Below are 17,724 nucleotides of genomic sequence, written 5' to 3' on the forward strand. Positions count from 1 at the left end.
GTACTACAGGAAGATCCAGCAATACCTCTCCAGGGCATGTGCCCTTATTACATGTTGGTACCCAGAAGATGTTCCAACTTGTAATAAGTACACATGCTCCACTGTGTTCATAGAATCCTTATATATAATAGCCAGAAGCTGGAAAAAACCCAGATGTCCCTCAACAGAGGAACGGATACAGATAATCTGGTTAGTTTACACAATGGAGTACTACTCAGCTATTAAACACAATGCATTATGAAATTCTTAAGACAAATGGATGGATCTGGAAGGCATCATCCTGAGTGAGGTAACCCAATCACAAAAGAGCAAACATGATATGCACTCACTGATAAGTGGATATTAGCCAAGAAGCTCGGAATACCCAAGATACAATATGGAAAACACATGAAACTCAAGAAGAAGGAAGACCAAAGTGTGGATACATTGATCCTTCTTAGAAGATTGAACAAAATACACATAGAAGGATGTGATGGTTTGTTTATTCTTGGACCAGGGAGTAGCACCATTTGGAGGAGTGACATTGTTGTAGTAGGTGTGTCACTGTGGGTGTGCGCTTAACACTCTCACCCTAGGTCCCTGGAAGTCAGTCTTCCACTAGCAGCCTTTGAATGAAGATGTAGAACTCTCAGCTCTCTACCTGTGCCATGACTGCCCCGATACTGCCATGCTCCCACCTTGATGGTACTGGACGGAACCTCTGAACCTATAATCCAGCCCCAATTAAATGTTTTTATAATATTTGCCTTGGTCATATTGTCTGTTCTCAGCAGTAAAATCCTGTCTAAGACAAAGGAGTTCCAGAGACAAAATATAAACCAGACACTGAAGGACAGATCATCCAGAGACTGCCCTCCTGGGGATCTATCCCATAAACAACCACCAAAACAAGACACTATTGAGGATATCCACAAGAGCTTGCTGACATGAGCCTGATATAGCTGTCTCCTGAGAGGCTCTGCCAGTGCCTGACAAATGCAGAATTAGTTGCTCACAGCCATTCATTTGATGGATCATAGGCAACCCAATGAAGGAGCTAGAGAGAATATTCAAGGAGTTGAAGGGCTTTGCAGGAGGAGGAACAGCAATATGAACTAACCAGTTTCTCCCGAGCTCCCTGGGACTAAACCACCAACCAGAGAAAACACATGGTGGGACTCAGGGTTCCAGCTGCATATGTAGCAGAAGATGGCCTAGTTGTCATCAATGGGAGGGAGAGGCTCTTGATCCTGTGAAGATTCTATGTCCCAGTATAGGGGAATTCCATGGCCAAGAAGCAGGAGTGGGTGGGTTGCTGAGCAGGGGGTAGGGTTGGGGAAGGGATAGGAGGTTTTAGGAGGGGAAACTAGGAAAGGGGATGACATTTGAAATGTAAAGAAAGATAATGTCTAATAAATAAAAAAGAAGAAAATTCTACTTATTGAGCAAAAGTTTCTACACCGCTAACATTCTCTACTTTCTTAGTGATCCTTTCAAAAAGTTGACCAGTATCTTTTACAGTACAGTAAGGACTATAAGCTTTGCTTCCACAGGGGCTAACTGTAGAGAGCAGATGGCCATGAGATGGGTGATTTACAGAGCTGTTGTTGACTTTCTATGTCATTAATATAGAGTTCTGAGTGAAAGAGAAACATTTTTGGCCACAGAAGTTATCCTGATGCTTAACTGTGCAATACAGAAATGATTTGCTCTGAGATTACTGTTGGACATGGTGCTGTCTTGTTGAACCTTAGGGACTCTGAGTCTCCTCCCTGAGAAGTGTCCCTTGAACACTCCTTGGGCTTTAGGAAATGGTGAACATCAGACTCAGTTCTGCTGTTCCAAAGCATAAGGATTTGTAATGTTTCAGTTTGGCATCTTAACAGCTATATCAAAGAAATAATCACAAATATCTCTTCTTGCCTCGAAGTATGTGTTTGATGTTTCAGAATCCAAGAACCACATTAGCACAACAAAAGGAACCTGAATCTGGGATTTTCTTAATTTCCTATGTAATTCTAAAAATAGCCAGTTGAAAAGCTAGCAACCTCCCCCAACTTTATTGATACCTAAGGCCTAGAGAGGGAAAGTGAAAAGTCCAAAGTCACATGAGCCCTTAGTAAACCAACAAACAGTGATAAAACATTCCCTAAAATTCAGCAGTTTCTCTAAATATGTCATATGGCTTTACTACTTTAGTAGAGTCAGTCTATATACTATGCTCACAGGCAGAGGGTATTATGTGAAGTTGCTGTGTTGAAGGTCTCTTTCTGGGTACATAGCAATCCTGGAATGCATAACCAGTTATTTAGATTCCTTCCTCTTTACATACCATTGAAATTATGATGTTCCTAATGACCCTAACATCACCAGTCAAGAATATATGCATGATTTATCTTTCCTCAAGGAAGAACTAGAACAACTACCAGGGACTATCACTGTCATCATCACAAAATGTGAAACTGAGAACTGCACAGAGAATAATTTCACTGTTACCCCTTTACTTCTCTGGCTAGTCAGAACACCCTGGGAAAGTGGACACAAGTCTCGCCGAAACAAATGGTCAGATTCAATGAGTTATCCAAGGTTTTAAAACCACAATATAGCAGCTGTTTTGTTTGCTTGTTTATTTGTTTCTTTGTATTTGTGTGTTTTGGGGTGTTTTTGGCCTGTTGCTGTGTCAGGTAATATTTGGAGGCACAGGGTTTCCCTCTGAATATATGTGACCATCAACCTGCCACAGGAGAGGATACTTAGGCTGCAATTGAGACTATTTCTTAGTAGCCACAAATTGAAGAAGAAAAGAAACATTGACAGCTTATGATCTTAAATATGGTATCTCTAGTTACTGGACTATTATGCTTTGTTTCCACAAGGGAACAGTTCTCAAATCTAATACACAGTGAGTATGGTTGACATTTAAGTAGCTTTCTGATCACTACTGCATATTAGATTCTGAATATGAGGAAAATCTAGAAACTTTGGAGCTGGTGATGAATGAAAATGCTGGTTGCATTTAAGAAATTCTGATACAATATCTCTTATGTATCAGGGTTCTAAGCAGAGACAGTTTCTCTTGGCTGGGCAGTAAGAAGGTAGGCTTTAATGAGATGTAGTTTCCAGGCCAGATCCCAACACTAACTGACTGTGTGGTCTTGGACAGAGCACATGCAGAAGTCACATATTTAACATGCTGGATTGGATAGTATGTGTGATTTTCATGTAAAATTCTCAAAGTCAAGACCTGGTTAGATGCTTCTGTCAGGAAATTCAAAATGAAAATCTGGCTGCCTCAGGCCTGGTTTTGGAAATCATCCACATGATACTTTTTCCAGGAGGCAAGAAATCATTGGCCCAAAACTTTAATGTCTGCAAGAATAATTCCATCATATAAAATGTTCTCTGACAGTCCCATATCAAGGACTTAGCTTTGTCCCAATACCTAAACCAGAGCTTAGAGTTTCCACAGGGAATGTGGGCATATTGGAAATGTTTGCAGTGTAAAGGAAATTTTAAGGAAATAAGAGATGTACATTATGCCCTGGCTTTGTCACTCTACCCTGATGTGCTTTTCCTCTTGGGAGAGAGAAGACACAAAGGTTGTGTGAGACCTCTTTCTTGACAAATTCTTGGAGTGTCTGTTGACATAGAGAGTGGAACTTGTCAGAATGAGGCTCCAATTAGGTGGGGGAAATACTCTCTAGAGGCAGTAGGAAATATCTCACCCCTTAACTTGGCAAGAAAGTCAGTCCTCTGTGGCTTTATATAGTCAATAGGCTGGGGTAGGTTGAGAAAAGTAAGTGCTGTGGAGAAGGCAGATAAAGGTATGGATTTATCCCATTTACAAGTAGGAAAATCTGTCTTCTCAGATTCTTTGCTCCACAGTTGGGATAGAGTGACCCTGAGAACATGTTCACAAAATATTGGGCACTGTGTGGATCTGTTGGAAATATCAGGGAAGAGGAAAACAATGGAGTACTTACCACAGACATACAACTGAGTGCCTCCCCCATACTGAAACTCCTCCTCTTCAGAGTATGTTCTCAAGAACTTCACACAGTAGTAAGTACCGTAGTCAGCAAGTGTAACATTACTGATGTGGATGGAAAAGTCCAGGTTGCTTCTTTTTGTAGCATCTGAAACATTTCTAACTCTGGGGAAGTGCTCTCCTGTGAAACTATATATTAACTGCCGACATTGTCCCATTTTTCTGATCCACTTTATGGGCCCCACAGGAAGCAGGGAGGTCACAGTGCAGTTTAAAATGGTCGACTCTCCAGTGATGACAGAAACTGATTTCTCAGGCTGAATCACCTTCAGCTCTTTTGCAGCTGTTCCTGCAGGAAACATCAGTTAATGTTCATCCTGATGGAAACCCTGTCTCCTCAACTTTTTGATCAAATATTCTCATTTACAAGAAAACATAATGATTGCATGACTCTAATTACAATTCCTCTCATTTGGACTTTTTAGAATAAGAATGTAATACAGATGAGGAAACTGAATCACAGGGTCATTGGGAATTGGGGAGGATTCTGACTGAAGCACCAGTTTGGTTTGGAATCCTCATACTTCATTCATTATCTTCTTGGTTTTCACTTTTTGTGTACATGGAATATGAAACTTCTGTTATAATAGTATTGGATTTATTATGTGTTCTTTGAAACCAATGAGGTATGAATATAGTGAGGTTTACATTTGTTTACAAGATCCTCATGATGGCATTTGCTTTATCAGATTGCGTGATAATGCCATAAACATGTCCCTATATGCAATAACAATCACCCAAACTAAGAAACAAAAGATCTAGTCAAAATAGGTAAGAGACCCACCTGTTACATGTCCCCCCTTTCCCTCCCTCAGTTCAGAGTCCAAAGGCCCAGGCGGCTGGCACCCTCCAGACCTACAATATCCCAACCATTCCCCACTTTCACTACTCAGGTGAACATTTACTGCTCAGGTACAGTCCATAGCAGACAGAAGAGGTAAGAGCTCTACCTACTGTCTTAACCCAGCCACACACACTTGTTTTGAAAGTCAATAACGCAACCCAAAGACACCTCCCTTCCCCAGTTCCATGTATTTTCTCATGGATATGAACAGACATCCAATGCTTAGGTGAATGCCAAACAAGAGAGAATGGGTAAGAGCCACACACACCATCTAAACCCTCCTACTTTCTCCTTTCTAAAAATACTCTGGTTCTGATACCTGCACCAACCATCTGCCTTCTGCTACCATGACCCTACTCCTACACATGCAGATCCTAATATTTAAGTGTAGGCCCTGCTAGTCAGAAAACAGAAGTCCTTCTGGAGCAAAGGGCATTCTAACAACCAGAAGTCCAATCTCCAACTCTGACTAAGACTCCTTGCAGAGACACAAGTCAAGCTAGCCACCAGAAATATGGACCACAGACATCGGAAAAAGACAGAGGAAAGAGAAACTAAGAAACAAAATACCCATCCAACAAAAATAAACTTACAATATGACTCCTAGAACAATATTTATTATAAACACAAATGCTAAGATGGCACTGTAATAATATGTTCAGCAATATCCAGGACAATATGGCATCACAAGATCCAAATGTTCTACTTTAGCATACTTTGTGCATAAATGAAGCATAAGAAATGATCATAATACCAGCTTTTTGAATGTGATAGGGGTCTTAAAAAGAAAATGAGAAAACTAGGAAAACACAAACACAATAGAAGGGAAAAATACAACCATAAAGAAAAAAAATACCCAAATAGGTGGAGAAAATGAAGACAACTCTTCAAGAACTGGAAATGAAAATAGAAGCAATATTGAAAACATAAAGTGAGGCAATCATGGAGATAGAAAATTTAGGTGGGTAAACAGGAACTTCAGATGGAAGTATCATCAATAGGTTAAAAGAGATGGAAGAGAGAATCTCACACATTGAAGTTACACAGAAAAAAACAAACAAACAAACAAAACTCAAAAAACCCCTGATAAATCTCTGAAGGAAAATATCAAATCTAAAGCCACAAAACCTCAAAAATTCTGGGGCACAATGAAAAGACCAAACCTAACAATAATAAAATCAGAAGAAGGAGAAAATTCTTACCTCAAAAGCCTAGAAAATTATTTTCAACAAAATCATAGAAGAGATTTTTCTAACACAAAGCAGAAGATTTTTATAAATGTATCAGAAGCTTACAAAACACCAAATAGATCAGAAAAGAAATACATTGCCACATAATAATAAAAAGCCACTAGACACATAGAACAAAGAAAGAATGTTAAAATCTACAAGGGAAAACAGGCCAAGAAAGGCATGGAAAGTTTTCTTGCAGACACTAAATGACCACAGATTCTGGCCCAGAATACTTTACCAGCAATACTTTTAATCACCATAGATTTAGAAAACAAAATATTTCATGAGAAAACCAAATTTAAACAATATTCATCCACAAATCCAAATCCAACACCACAGAAGTTTCTAGAAGAAAAACTTCAACACAATGATAAAAATTGCATCCAAAACAACACCAGAAATAAATAGTAGCATATATGCAAAAGAAAACACACACACACACACACACACACACACACACACACACACACACACACACACACACTATTATCCACCACCACCAACAATAATAACAAAAGAATAGAAATTAACAAACATTGGTTACTGTACTGGCTGGTTTTGTGTGTCAACTTGATATAAGCTAGAGTTATCCCAGAGAAAGGAGCCTCCCTTGAGGAAATGCCTCCATGAGATCCAGCTGTAAGGCATTTTCTCAATTTGTGATCAAGGATGGGAGAGCCCGTTGTGGGTGGTGCCATCCCTGGGATGGTAGTTTTGGGTTCTATAAGAAAGCAAGCTGAGAAGCCATGGGAATCAAGCCAGTAAATAACATCCCTTCATGGCCTCTTTAGCTCCTGTTTCCTGACCTGCTTGACTTCCAGTCCTGATTTCCTTTGGTGATGAACAGCAATGTGGCAGTGTAAGCTGAAAAAACCTTTTCTCCCCAATTTCCTTCTTAGTCATGATGTTTGTGCAGGAATAGAAATCCTGACTAAAACAGTTACTAGTAGCATTCAATATCAATGGAACTAAATTTCCCAATAAATACAAACAGCTTAACAGAATGAATGTGAAAACAGGATCTATCTTTATACTAAATACAATAAACATACTCCAACAACAAAGATAGACACTACTTCATACAAAGGGGTGGGTTAAAAAATGCACCCAAATGGCCCAATAAGTAGATTGGTGTAGCCATTCTAATATGAAACAAAACAAACAAAACAAAACCCTCAAAATTCTCCCAAAACAAAACAAAACCAACCAAAATAAACAGACTTCCAACTAAAATTAATCCAAAGAGATGGGGAAGTACATTTTATAGTAAGCAAAAGAAAAATGCATCAACATCACAGCTCTATTCTGAGCATATATGCCTCAAGCACAGGACACACATTTCTTTGTATAAAGAAATTGTGTGTATATGATTAAATCACACATAAAATCAAATCCATTACATTAATAATGAAAGACTACAATATCCCACACTCACCAATGGACAAGTACTGCAGACAAGAACTAAACAGTGAAATAATGGAGTTAAAAAATTCATACTCAAATGTACTTTCTTCACTGCATCTCATGGAACTTTCTTCAAAGTCAAGCACATGCTCAGACATAAAGACAATTTCAACAGATACAAGGTAATTGAAATAAACCTTGTATTCTATAAGACCACCATGTCTTAAAGCTGTATTTCAACAATAACAAAATCAATGTAAAGCCTACAAACTCATGAGAACTGAACAACACATGCTGAATGACAATTGTGTCAGAAAAGAAATAGGAATAAGAAATGAAAGGCTTCCTAGAGTTCAATGAAAATGAATGCACAAATCCCACAAACTATGGACTCAGTAAAAGCAGTGCCAATAGGAAAGTTCATAGCCCTCAGCACTTTCATAAAGAGCTTTGGGAGATCTATATAAGTAATTTAACATCACTCATGAAATCTCTAGAACAAAAGGAAGCAAACACATCCTAGAGAAGACTGCAGAATAATCAAACTGAGGGCTGAAATCAATAAAATAGAAACAAAGAGAATCAGTGAAATAAAGACTTGGCTCTTTGAGAAAATAAACAAGATTGACAAACCCTTATTCAAAATGACCAAGAGGAAGAGAGAGAGAGAGAGAGAGAGAGAGACAGAGAGAGAGACAGAGACAGAGACAGAGACAGACAGAGAGAGACACAGAGAGAGACAAAGAGAGAAAGACAGAGAAAGAGACAGAGAGATATTCAAACTTACTAAAAGTCAGAGAGAAATATACAAACTGATAAGTCAGAAATGAAAAGTGAAACATAACAGCAGACACTGTAGAATTCCCAACAAATATATCTTATTTCAAAGACCTATATTCTACAAAATGGGAAACCTAAAAGAAATGAACAATTTTCTTGATAAATACAGCTTACCAAAGTTAAATCAAGACATGATAAATAATTTAAATAAAACTATTACCCCTAAGAAAATATATCATTAAATTTTTTCCTAACCCCAATGAACACAGGGCCAGTTGATTTTAGCATAAAATTCTACCACACTTTCGAAGAGAGAAATTACCGATACTTTTCCTATTATTTCACAAAATAGAAACAGACAGAACATAGCCAAAATAATTTTATGCAGCCACAGTCACCCCAGCAGTGAAACCACACAAAGATGCAACAAAACAAGAGCATTGCAGACCAATTTCGCTTGTGAGCGTTGATATAAAAATACACAATAAAACACTTGAAATCTGAACCCAAGTACACATCAAAAACATTATCAAGTATGCCTCATTCCAGTGAGGAAGAGGAACTTTTAACGTTTGAAAATCAGTCAATGTAATTCTCCATAGGGGGAAAAACCCTGAAAAAAAAATCAGACATAGTCATATCCTTAGATGTTGAAAACATCCTTTTGATAAATCCAAAACCTCTTCTTGATAGAGAGATCAGGAATATAATAGATATGTCCAAACATAATAAAGACAGGTTACAAGAAGTCTATAGGCAACGTCAAATTAAATGGATAGAAACACAGAACAATTGCCCTACAATCAATACAAAGCAAGGCTGTCTACATTTACTATATCTCTTCAATATCCTACTTGACATTCTAACTATAGCAATAAGTTACCTAATGGAGATCAGGGTGATACAAATCTGAAAGGAAGACTTCAAAATATCATTATTTGCAGATGATGTTATAGTATACATAAGTAACTCCCAAATTTCTATCAAGAAACTACTACATTGCTTAAGAAAAACAACTTAAGCAATGTGACTGGATACAAGATTAACTCAGAAATAGCAGAAGCCCTTCTACATACAAACAACAAAGAGTCTAAAAAGAAATCAGGAACTTAACACCCTTAACAGTACCTGCAAACAATATAAAAAATCTGGGGGTAATTCTAAAAAAGCAAGTGAAAGTCCTGTTTGACAATATCTTCATGTCATTGAAGAAAAAAATTGAAAAAGTTATCAGAGCAATTTGCAAAACACATGAAACTCAAGAAGAAGGAAGACCAAAGTGTGTATACTTCGCTCCTTCTTAGAATGGGAAAGAAAATACCCATGGAAGGAGTTACAGAGACAAAGTTCAGAGCTAAGACAGAAGGAAAGACCATCCAGAGACTGCACCACCCGGGGACCCATTCCATATACAACCACCAAACCCAGACACTATTGTATATGTCAGAAAGATTTTGCTGACAGGATCCTGACATAGCTCTCTTGTGTGAGTCTATGCCAGTGCCTGGCAAATACAGAAGTGGATGCTCACAGTTATCTATTGGATGGAACACAGGGCCCGTGTTGAAGGAGCTAGAGAAAGTACCCAAGGAGCTAAAAGGGTCTGCAACCCTATAGGAGGAACAACGATATGAACTAACCAGTACCTCCCCAGAGCTGTGTCTCTAGTTGCATATGTAGCAGAGGATGGCCTAGTCAGCCATCAATGGGAGGAGAGGCCCTTGGTCTTGCGAAGATCATATGCCCCAGTACAGGGCAATGCCAGGGCCAAGAAGCAGGAGTGCGTGGGATAGGGAGCAGGGTGGGGAGGTATAGGGGGCTTTTGGGATAGCATTTGAAATGAAAATGAAGAAAATATCTAATAAAAAAGAAACCTGCCCTATTTTCTAATTAATAATTACTAATGCATATAATAACAATCAGCGAAAACAGGGTTCATGAATTTGAAAGAAAGCAGAGAGGGGAATATGGGAGGGCTTAGAGGGAGGAAATGGAAGGCATAAATACTGTGATTATAATCTCAAAAACAAAATAAAAATGTATGGTATAAAAAAAGAAAAAGTTATCAGAGGATGGAAAGATCTCCCATGCTCATGGATTTGTAGAATTGACATGGTAAAAATGGGCATTTGTCCAAAATACAAAATATAGAAACAGTAAATATGTCTTCTGTTACAACATGATTGTCTAGACATGACAGATGTAGTATCAGTTTCTCTGCAGTGTTTCTTATTTGCACAGATTATAAAGTAGCTTGATAAGTTTATTCTATGAATGTAACATGGTAAATAGGGGGCAATTTGAATGTCAGTGGCATGTGCCTATGTGCTACCACATCTCTTACAAAGAACTAAAGCAGAAACCAACTGCACTTTGAGGCAACCCACTATGGAGATGAGAAGGAACTCATCAAGAGAGTATCTAGAACTTTGGCTGGGATGAGGGCACAGAAAACTGAACTTAGTCTAAAAACTGTGGAATTTACTTTCCAGAGTGGATTTGAGAATCTCATCTAACTCCATTTTCATGAATGTAGGTGATCATAGGTAGGGGAAACATTATGTTATTACAGGCTTTTTCTATTTAAGAAAATCAGCTGAAGTCTGCATAGCAGCTATGCCTTGGGGCAGAGGCCAACCACACCTGTCCTCTCTCTTCTATTGTCAGAGAGCAGGTAATAGTAGCTATGTACTATCTAAACCATTGAAGTATTTCAGACAGAAATCCCAGGACATTAGCACTTGGGTTATAGCCTCACTATTCATCTTACCCAGAAGAACAATGAGAGCAACATGTGACCTGTCCAGTGCACCATGATGATGTAGGGGAAATGTACTTCAGCAAAGAGAAGACTAGATCATGTTAGGTAGGAATAAGAGTCAAGAACATTGCATTTCTTTTGCTAAAGGATATGTGGTTATCAATATGTGCTGGGCATTAATGATAGGATTAAGAATAAGTGAACACTGTTTATCTGTCACGACTTTGCCTCTAGGTCCTATCTTAATTTGTTACAAAGTCCATGGCCTGATTAAACAACTTAATAGGCAAATTATGTTTCTTCTGATGTTTCTGTCTATATTGAGAATGGCCTCATGCCATTGTGGCTGTTTGTTTTATGAACAAGAACTTCAGACCCCTTCTTCTCATCAGGCTTCAGAGCCAAAGTCATGTTCGCATAGCTGAGATTAACTCCGTATGTATTGAAGAAATACCATTCTATTGTTACTAGCACTGCCCCTGTTGGAATGCTTATACACTGTGCTTCCTCCCCTCCATTCTGCAGTCACAGTATGCCTCACCTATGTAGGTTGTTTATGGCTTTATAGTTCTCTTTGGCTTGATCATGTAATGAACTTTGGTAAAGTTATTAGAATAATCTAAAATGTAAAGAGGGACTTTATCACAGTGCTAGGTTGGAAATAAAACTTACACTGTATAATACACAATCTTCAGGAGAAAGCACATTTACTATAAAGGACCTTTCATCAATGTAGCAGAGATAACAGATTATTCGATGCATAAATCTCAAGTAGAACTTTCAAGTGTTCACTGAAAACCAGAAGTTGACAAGGTACCAGCAGGATGCCTTTTAAAGTACAACATAATTCTAGCAACAGTTCCTGAAGGACATCATATCAGTTAAATTCCTGGCAAGGAACTTTAAGAAAAGATTATAAGGAGTGAATGATTTGATAGCATACATTGGAAGTATAAGTGATATTACAGATCTTCCTTCCTCAAGAGAGCACAGGCATGGAACTATGGTCCATGACCCTTGGATGGTTTGAGTTTTAACATATTGGAAAGGTGGGAGGAAGGAAGCTGAGGTGTCAGTACCGAAACATGAATGAATACACTTAGAAGAAAAAGCTAAAGTCCAGCCCTTCCCAGCTTCCCCAATAGCCATCTAGGTTTATTTAGCAGTGAACTTGAGTGGCTTCTCGAGCGAAATTATCATCTCAGGCTAAACAAGTCCAGGGAAATGTCCTGCATGACCTGTATATTTTAGCTGAAATTCCTTTTTTTCAGATGCCTGGGTCCCAAGACTAGGGTCTTTACTCTCACATCAAGTGTGATCCTTCAGAAAATTCTACAGGCTCCACTTCAGCACTTAAGGAAACAGAGATCTCTTCCTGTCCCTCTCCTTCCAGTATCCTGGGCAAGCGGTCCTTGCTCAATTCTCACATGCATTAACCTCCTTCTATTTCTCCTTGAAGAGTTTGTGTTCAATCATGACATAAAAAAATCAATTTAAAATTCATATATACTGTGGTGCTTCTTTATGCTCAGCCTGAAGTTGCTCCAATTTACTTAGACTGAAAGCGCTAACATTCAATGGCAGGAAGCTCTACTTATGGCCTTTACATATGCTAATGCCTTCAGTAAAGCTTTTTGGTAATGCTTGGCCACATGACTCATTCTCATATTCCATTTCTATCTTTATATATCTCTAATATTTTATCAATTTTCTTCTTCTCAATGATGTTCATACTCATCACCCAGTTTTTGATATCTAAGTCTCCAAAAGTCTTTTTATTTTTTTTAGACAATTGGACATTTGTCCAAATATACTTCATTAAAATATTATACATTTCACCATTTTTTATTATCACTTACCCTAAGAGAATCTAAGATCTACATGAGTGACTATGCCTCCAATTCTTTTCTCCATTGCCACACACGTTCCCAGAACAGCCTCTAACTCCTAGTGAGTAGACAACAAACATCTTCCCTATGTACTATTCATTCAGTTTGACATCTTTCTAAGTCACTGGAACTCATTTTAAATTGGTAATCTATGGAGAATAGAAGCCAAGTGAAGGACATTTTCAAGAAAAACTGTTTGCATGTAAGAATGAAGAGTCTAGGAAATAAAAACTATAGACCCAGTCCTTACTTCATTATGCTAAAGCTCACAGGACCAAACAGAGTTTCTGTGAAGTTATTTACTAAGACCTCAGTCAGAAAGCCTGAGAACAGTCCAAAGTTCTAGATGTTGCAATAACTGTTGTTTGTACTTTTGATCCCTTTGTGTGTCAGTGTCAGTGTGACAAGATCATGAAACTGATATGTTGGCCCATATGATGTAGAAGTATGGATTGCTTCTCACAGAATCTGGGACATGGTGAATTTTTATGACTTTGAAAAGTAAAGTAATTTCTCCATTAATTTACTGAGTCATGGAGGCCTCAACTGACACTAAATGATCTGCATAAAAATATGGATCTGGTTACAGTTTATGAAGTTGAGTTTAGCTATAGAAACAAATGTTGATCTAAATATAATTATAGCTTGCCATTTATCTTTTTATTGATTTGAAAAGCAACTGGGATCAGCAGTTTAAATGAAGAAATACTTCGTCTAGCTAATTGTTTCAGACAGAAAAAGATTCTGAGGGTTGACTGTTCCATTTGTCTCACTTTGGGCAGAAGCTCATCATGATGATGGTCTGTGATGGAACAATGTTGTTCATCTCGTGATGGCAGGAAACACTGAGTGGCAAGAATGGATGTGGGCTACATCCTTCAAAGACATGTTTCTGTGACCTACCCCACTAGTCCTTCACATCCAAAAACTGAACCAACTTTCAAAATAGTGCCATAATCTGTTGAAAGGATTTTTAGTACATGGACTTTTGGATATGTTTGAAACTCAAAGCATAACATTTGTGTAAAACCACTTCCAAGTACAGAAGCAAATTTCTAATGTAAATCAATCAATAAGATCAGAAGTTGTCCTACATATTACAGTTTAGAATTTTAATTCACTAACAGTTCTTTTGCACTGAGATTTGGGGGAATCCATCAGAAAACCATGAGGTAGGAAGACAGCAGTAAAGCAAAGAGTGGCTGGAACATGAATAAAAAGAATACAGCAGGGCCATACATCACTGAGATATGCCCTTCATCCTTCTGGCCATGTAGGCTGGTAACATTTAGACAAAACAAGTTGTATTTATATACTTAGGAACATATAGATATATATGAGTAAGTGTGTGTATGGGTGTGTGTGTGTGTGTGTGTGTGTGTGTGTAAAGCACTTAAAGAAAGAAATAAACAAGGGCTATGGACTTGAAAAAGAGACAGCAGAGAAATGAAGTAATTATATATTAATTTTAGAAAATTTGAAATACAGAAAGCTTCAGGAAGTGTTAAAAGAATCAGCAGGACTATTCTCTTACCGCTACTCCCAGGTGCAGAGAGAGTGTAATGAGGACATTTAAAAATTAAACTTTTATCTTGTTAGACAATATAACACATGAGCCAAAGTGGAACCTGAAGGTTGCTATGCCCAGACCTAAAGCCACGGAATCAGTAATAGAGTCTTCCTCACCACCGAAAAATGAACAGCTAACAAATATTCTTAGGTGAACCGTGAGCAGGGAACACTCAGTGTGTCACTAATCCTGTTTGCTACAAGTAGAAGGAAGGAAAGTTCACTGGAGAAGATTGAGAAGACCAGGGACATGTGGGGACCTGTTATGGATACATTGCTTATACTCTACATATCAATGCCATAATCTCATGTGCCATATAGTGACTATATATGGTGGAGAGTATTTAAGGAGTTAAAATCAATAGAAGTCATTTGGGTGAGTATTAACCCAATGTGATTGGTTTTATTTCAGGAAGTAGAAAATATCCACAGAGAAAGAATGAGGTAAGATAATACATAAAGACAGAAAGAGAAGGTTTAATTTATAAAGTAGAAGCATCTTGGAAAAAATATCTCTGTGGGCACCTTGACTCTGAGATTCCAGTTTTCAGAATTTTGAGGAAATGAATGTCTACTCTTTTGACCACCACACTGTGGTACTTGTTACAGCAACCACAGCAGTAAAATACAGCGTTAGATGAGAAAAATATTAGTACATGCTTGTCATGGAAGCAATAACCATGTGAGAAGACTGAGATCAGTTGAGGGAGGAACTGCAGGCCTGAAGACAAAATGAGAAACCTACGCAAGACAGTATAGTGGCTGAGTATTGCCTAACATGCTTCACCTAGAATCCTGTCAGTGGTCTGCATGTCAGCCTCAGTGTTTCAGGAAATGAGCAGAGAGTACTGAGCTTAGTGACAGGTAGCCCCGTCAGCTTCATTGGCAGTGACTCCTGGCTCTGATGGGCCTAAGAGATACAGTAATTTAAGTGAGATTCTGTGAACCAACTTTTATTAGGTGAAGTATTAGAAATCATGCTTTTTGAAGCATTTTTTAATAGGATGTTCTAGCTAAATGCTGCAACTTATCAACATGCTGAGCAGTGCTCAGGATTCAGGTAAAGACCCGAGACAACATGCTGGATTTCTCTCCTGGTGGCAGTTCAGGTGGTTACCCTTATTTCTGTAGTTTCAATAGCAGAAGATAGTCCAGAAGCAGGAAGATGATGCTATTGTTGTAACATGCTCACCTGTAAGTCCCAGGAGTAGAGTCATGAGCAGGGTTCTGTGGAGAGTATGTGGCCGGAAGTCCAGGTGATGCATGGTCAGGGTTAAGGAGTCTTTTCTACTTTCTCGTGAGGTCGTAGCTTCTGGCTGAAGAGAAAAGATGTACTGTGGCTTTTTCTGCAAACAGGATATGTCAGTGTTATGGAGAAACAGGAACAATACAGGTTATTTTGAAATAGATTCACAGTATTACAAGAAGCTGCAATGGAAGAGTTGTTTTTAACAGTTATTTGCAGAGAAACTCAGATATTTATACTTTAAGTAATCCTTTCTCTTTCTCTTAAACCTGTCTTGGATTCCTGTGGTTTCAAGATATCTTGACTTAGTAACTCCCCAGTTAGAATCCCCAAAAAAGAGTGTTTCCCATACACCCAAGTCTATATATCATTTTCCAGTGCCACATAAAACTTCACAGTTAAGGCCATATTTGTGAGAACAGCTCAGTGCTGGAGTAAACAAGATGTTTTTTCTCATGATCCTTTGAATGTCTTTTACTAATATCCTGATAAATGTAGTCAAAGTGAGACTTAAAGGCCTTTTTTGCATACACAAACATGTAACTTAGTATATGTTACAAATAGTATTAATTCTCAACCAGGCATACAAGAAACAGGCCACTAGGAACATATGTAAGTTTGATAAGGTTTAGAAGGCCTTTTAAACCATCTGAGTGGGATGTCTTTAGTTAATTGGTTTGAGAAAACTCATGTTAATTTTGGACAAAATTATGTTCTAGGTAGGGCATCTTGAACAATAAAATGGATAGGGTTAGATGAATTATAGCATATATGCATAAACTCTTTGCTCCCTACTCTTATCAATGGATATATAATGACTCCATGCTTCAAAATCTTGCCACCCTAATATCGCTACAATGATAAATTATAATTTGGAGTTGTAAACTCAATAAATCCGTGATCTTTTAAGTTGCCTTTGCCAGATGTTTCAATCATATCATCCTGATTTTTTTTTTCAGAGAGGAAATGGGAACCTTTTTTTTTTTTGTTGTTGGATATTTTATTTATTTACATTTCAAATGTTATCCCCTTTCCTGGTTTCTCCTCCTCAAACCCTCTATCCCATCTCCCACCCCTGTTTCTGTGAGGGTGCTCCCCCTCCCACACACCTATTCACTTCTGCCTCACTGCCCTAGCATTACCCTACACTGGGGCATCAAGCTTTCACAGAACCAAGGGTTCCCACCCACTGATGCTAGATAAGGCCTTCCTCTGCTACATATGCAGCTGGAACCATGGGTTTCATTCTTTGATTGATGGTTTAGTCCCTGGGACCTCTGGTGGTCTGATTTGTTGATATTGTTTTTTGCCTATGGGGTTGCAATCCCCTTCAGCTCCTTCAGTCCTTCTCCTAACTCCTCCATGGGGTTTCCCATGCTCAGTCCAATAGTTGACTGCATCAACATCTGTACTGGTCAGCCTCTGGCAGAGCCTCTCAGGAGTCAGCTTTTGACTTCTTTAAAATGGGAACATTTTAATAAGTATATTCCTTTTTCTTCTTTTTTTTTTAATTAGATATTTTCTTTATTTACATTTCAAATGCTATCCTGAAATTCCCCTACACCCTCCCTCTGCCCTGCTCCCCAATCCATCCACTCCTGCTTTCTGGCCCTGGCATTCCCTTGTACTGGGGCATATGATCTTATATTCTTAATGGAGCATGAATGTGTACATCAGTATACTCTGAAGGAAACTGAGTAGATTGCTTCTTGAGACATGGAGAACTAGTTGAAACAAGGATGTCAGTTTCTATTTTGTTAGAAAGAAGATATTTCAATTCTTACTGTGTTCAGATAGGAACTAGGGAGAAAGACGTATAAGGGTCCTCACTAACTTTAGATATGTGCTGGGAAAAAGAGCAAGAAAGCTAATCGTCAAGACCAAATTCTCTCCTATCTAATCCAGGTGTAAGAAATGTTTGCTTTGGTGTTTTAGGGGGTGGAAGAGCTAATCTTGGCTGTGAACACGATAC

At 38.3% G+C, this 17,724-nt stretch overlaps 1 protein-coding gene across 2 annotated transcripts in view; it reads right to left on the bottom strand.

Moving 5' to 3' along the window:
* The window catches only part of Gm9733 (predicted gene 9733), a 37,248-nt gene extending 21,389 nt beyond the window's left edge, over positions 1–15,859 (bottom strand). The window contains exons 1-2 of one of the 2 annotated variants that reach the window (XM_006530092.3): positions 15,699–15,859; positions 3,963–4,316 (exon numbers count right to left, since the gene is read on the bottom strand). In XM_006530092.3, the coding sequence (XP_006530155.1) occupies positions 3,963–4,316; positions 15,699–15,771 (427 nt within the window). In that variant the 5' untranslated portion in view covers positions 15,772–15,859. The remainder of the gene's footprint in view (positions 1–3,962; positions 4,317–15,698) is intronic. The other variant, NM_001076679.2, reaches the window with a different exon arrangement.
* Positions 15,860–17,724: the final 1,865 nt, after the last annotated feature.

Source organism: Mus musculus, chromosome 3 (assembly GCF_000001635.26).
Source record: "Mus musculus strain C57BL/6J chromosome 3, GRCm38.p6 C57BL/6J".
Taxonomy (NCBI): domain Eukaryota; kingdom Metazoa; phylum Chordata; class Mammalia; order Rodentia; family Muridae; genus Mus; species Mus musculus.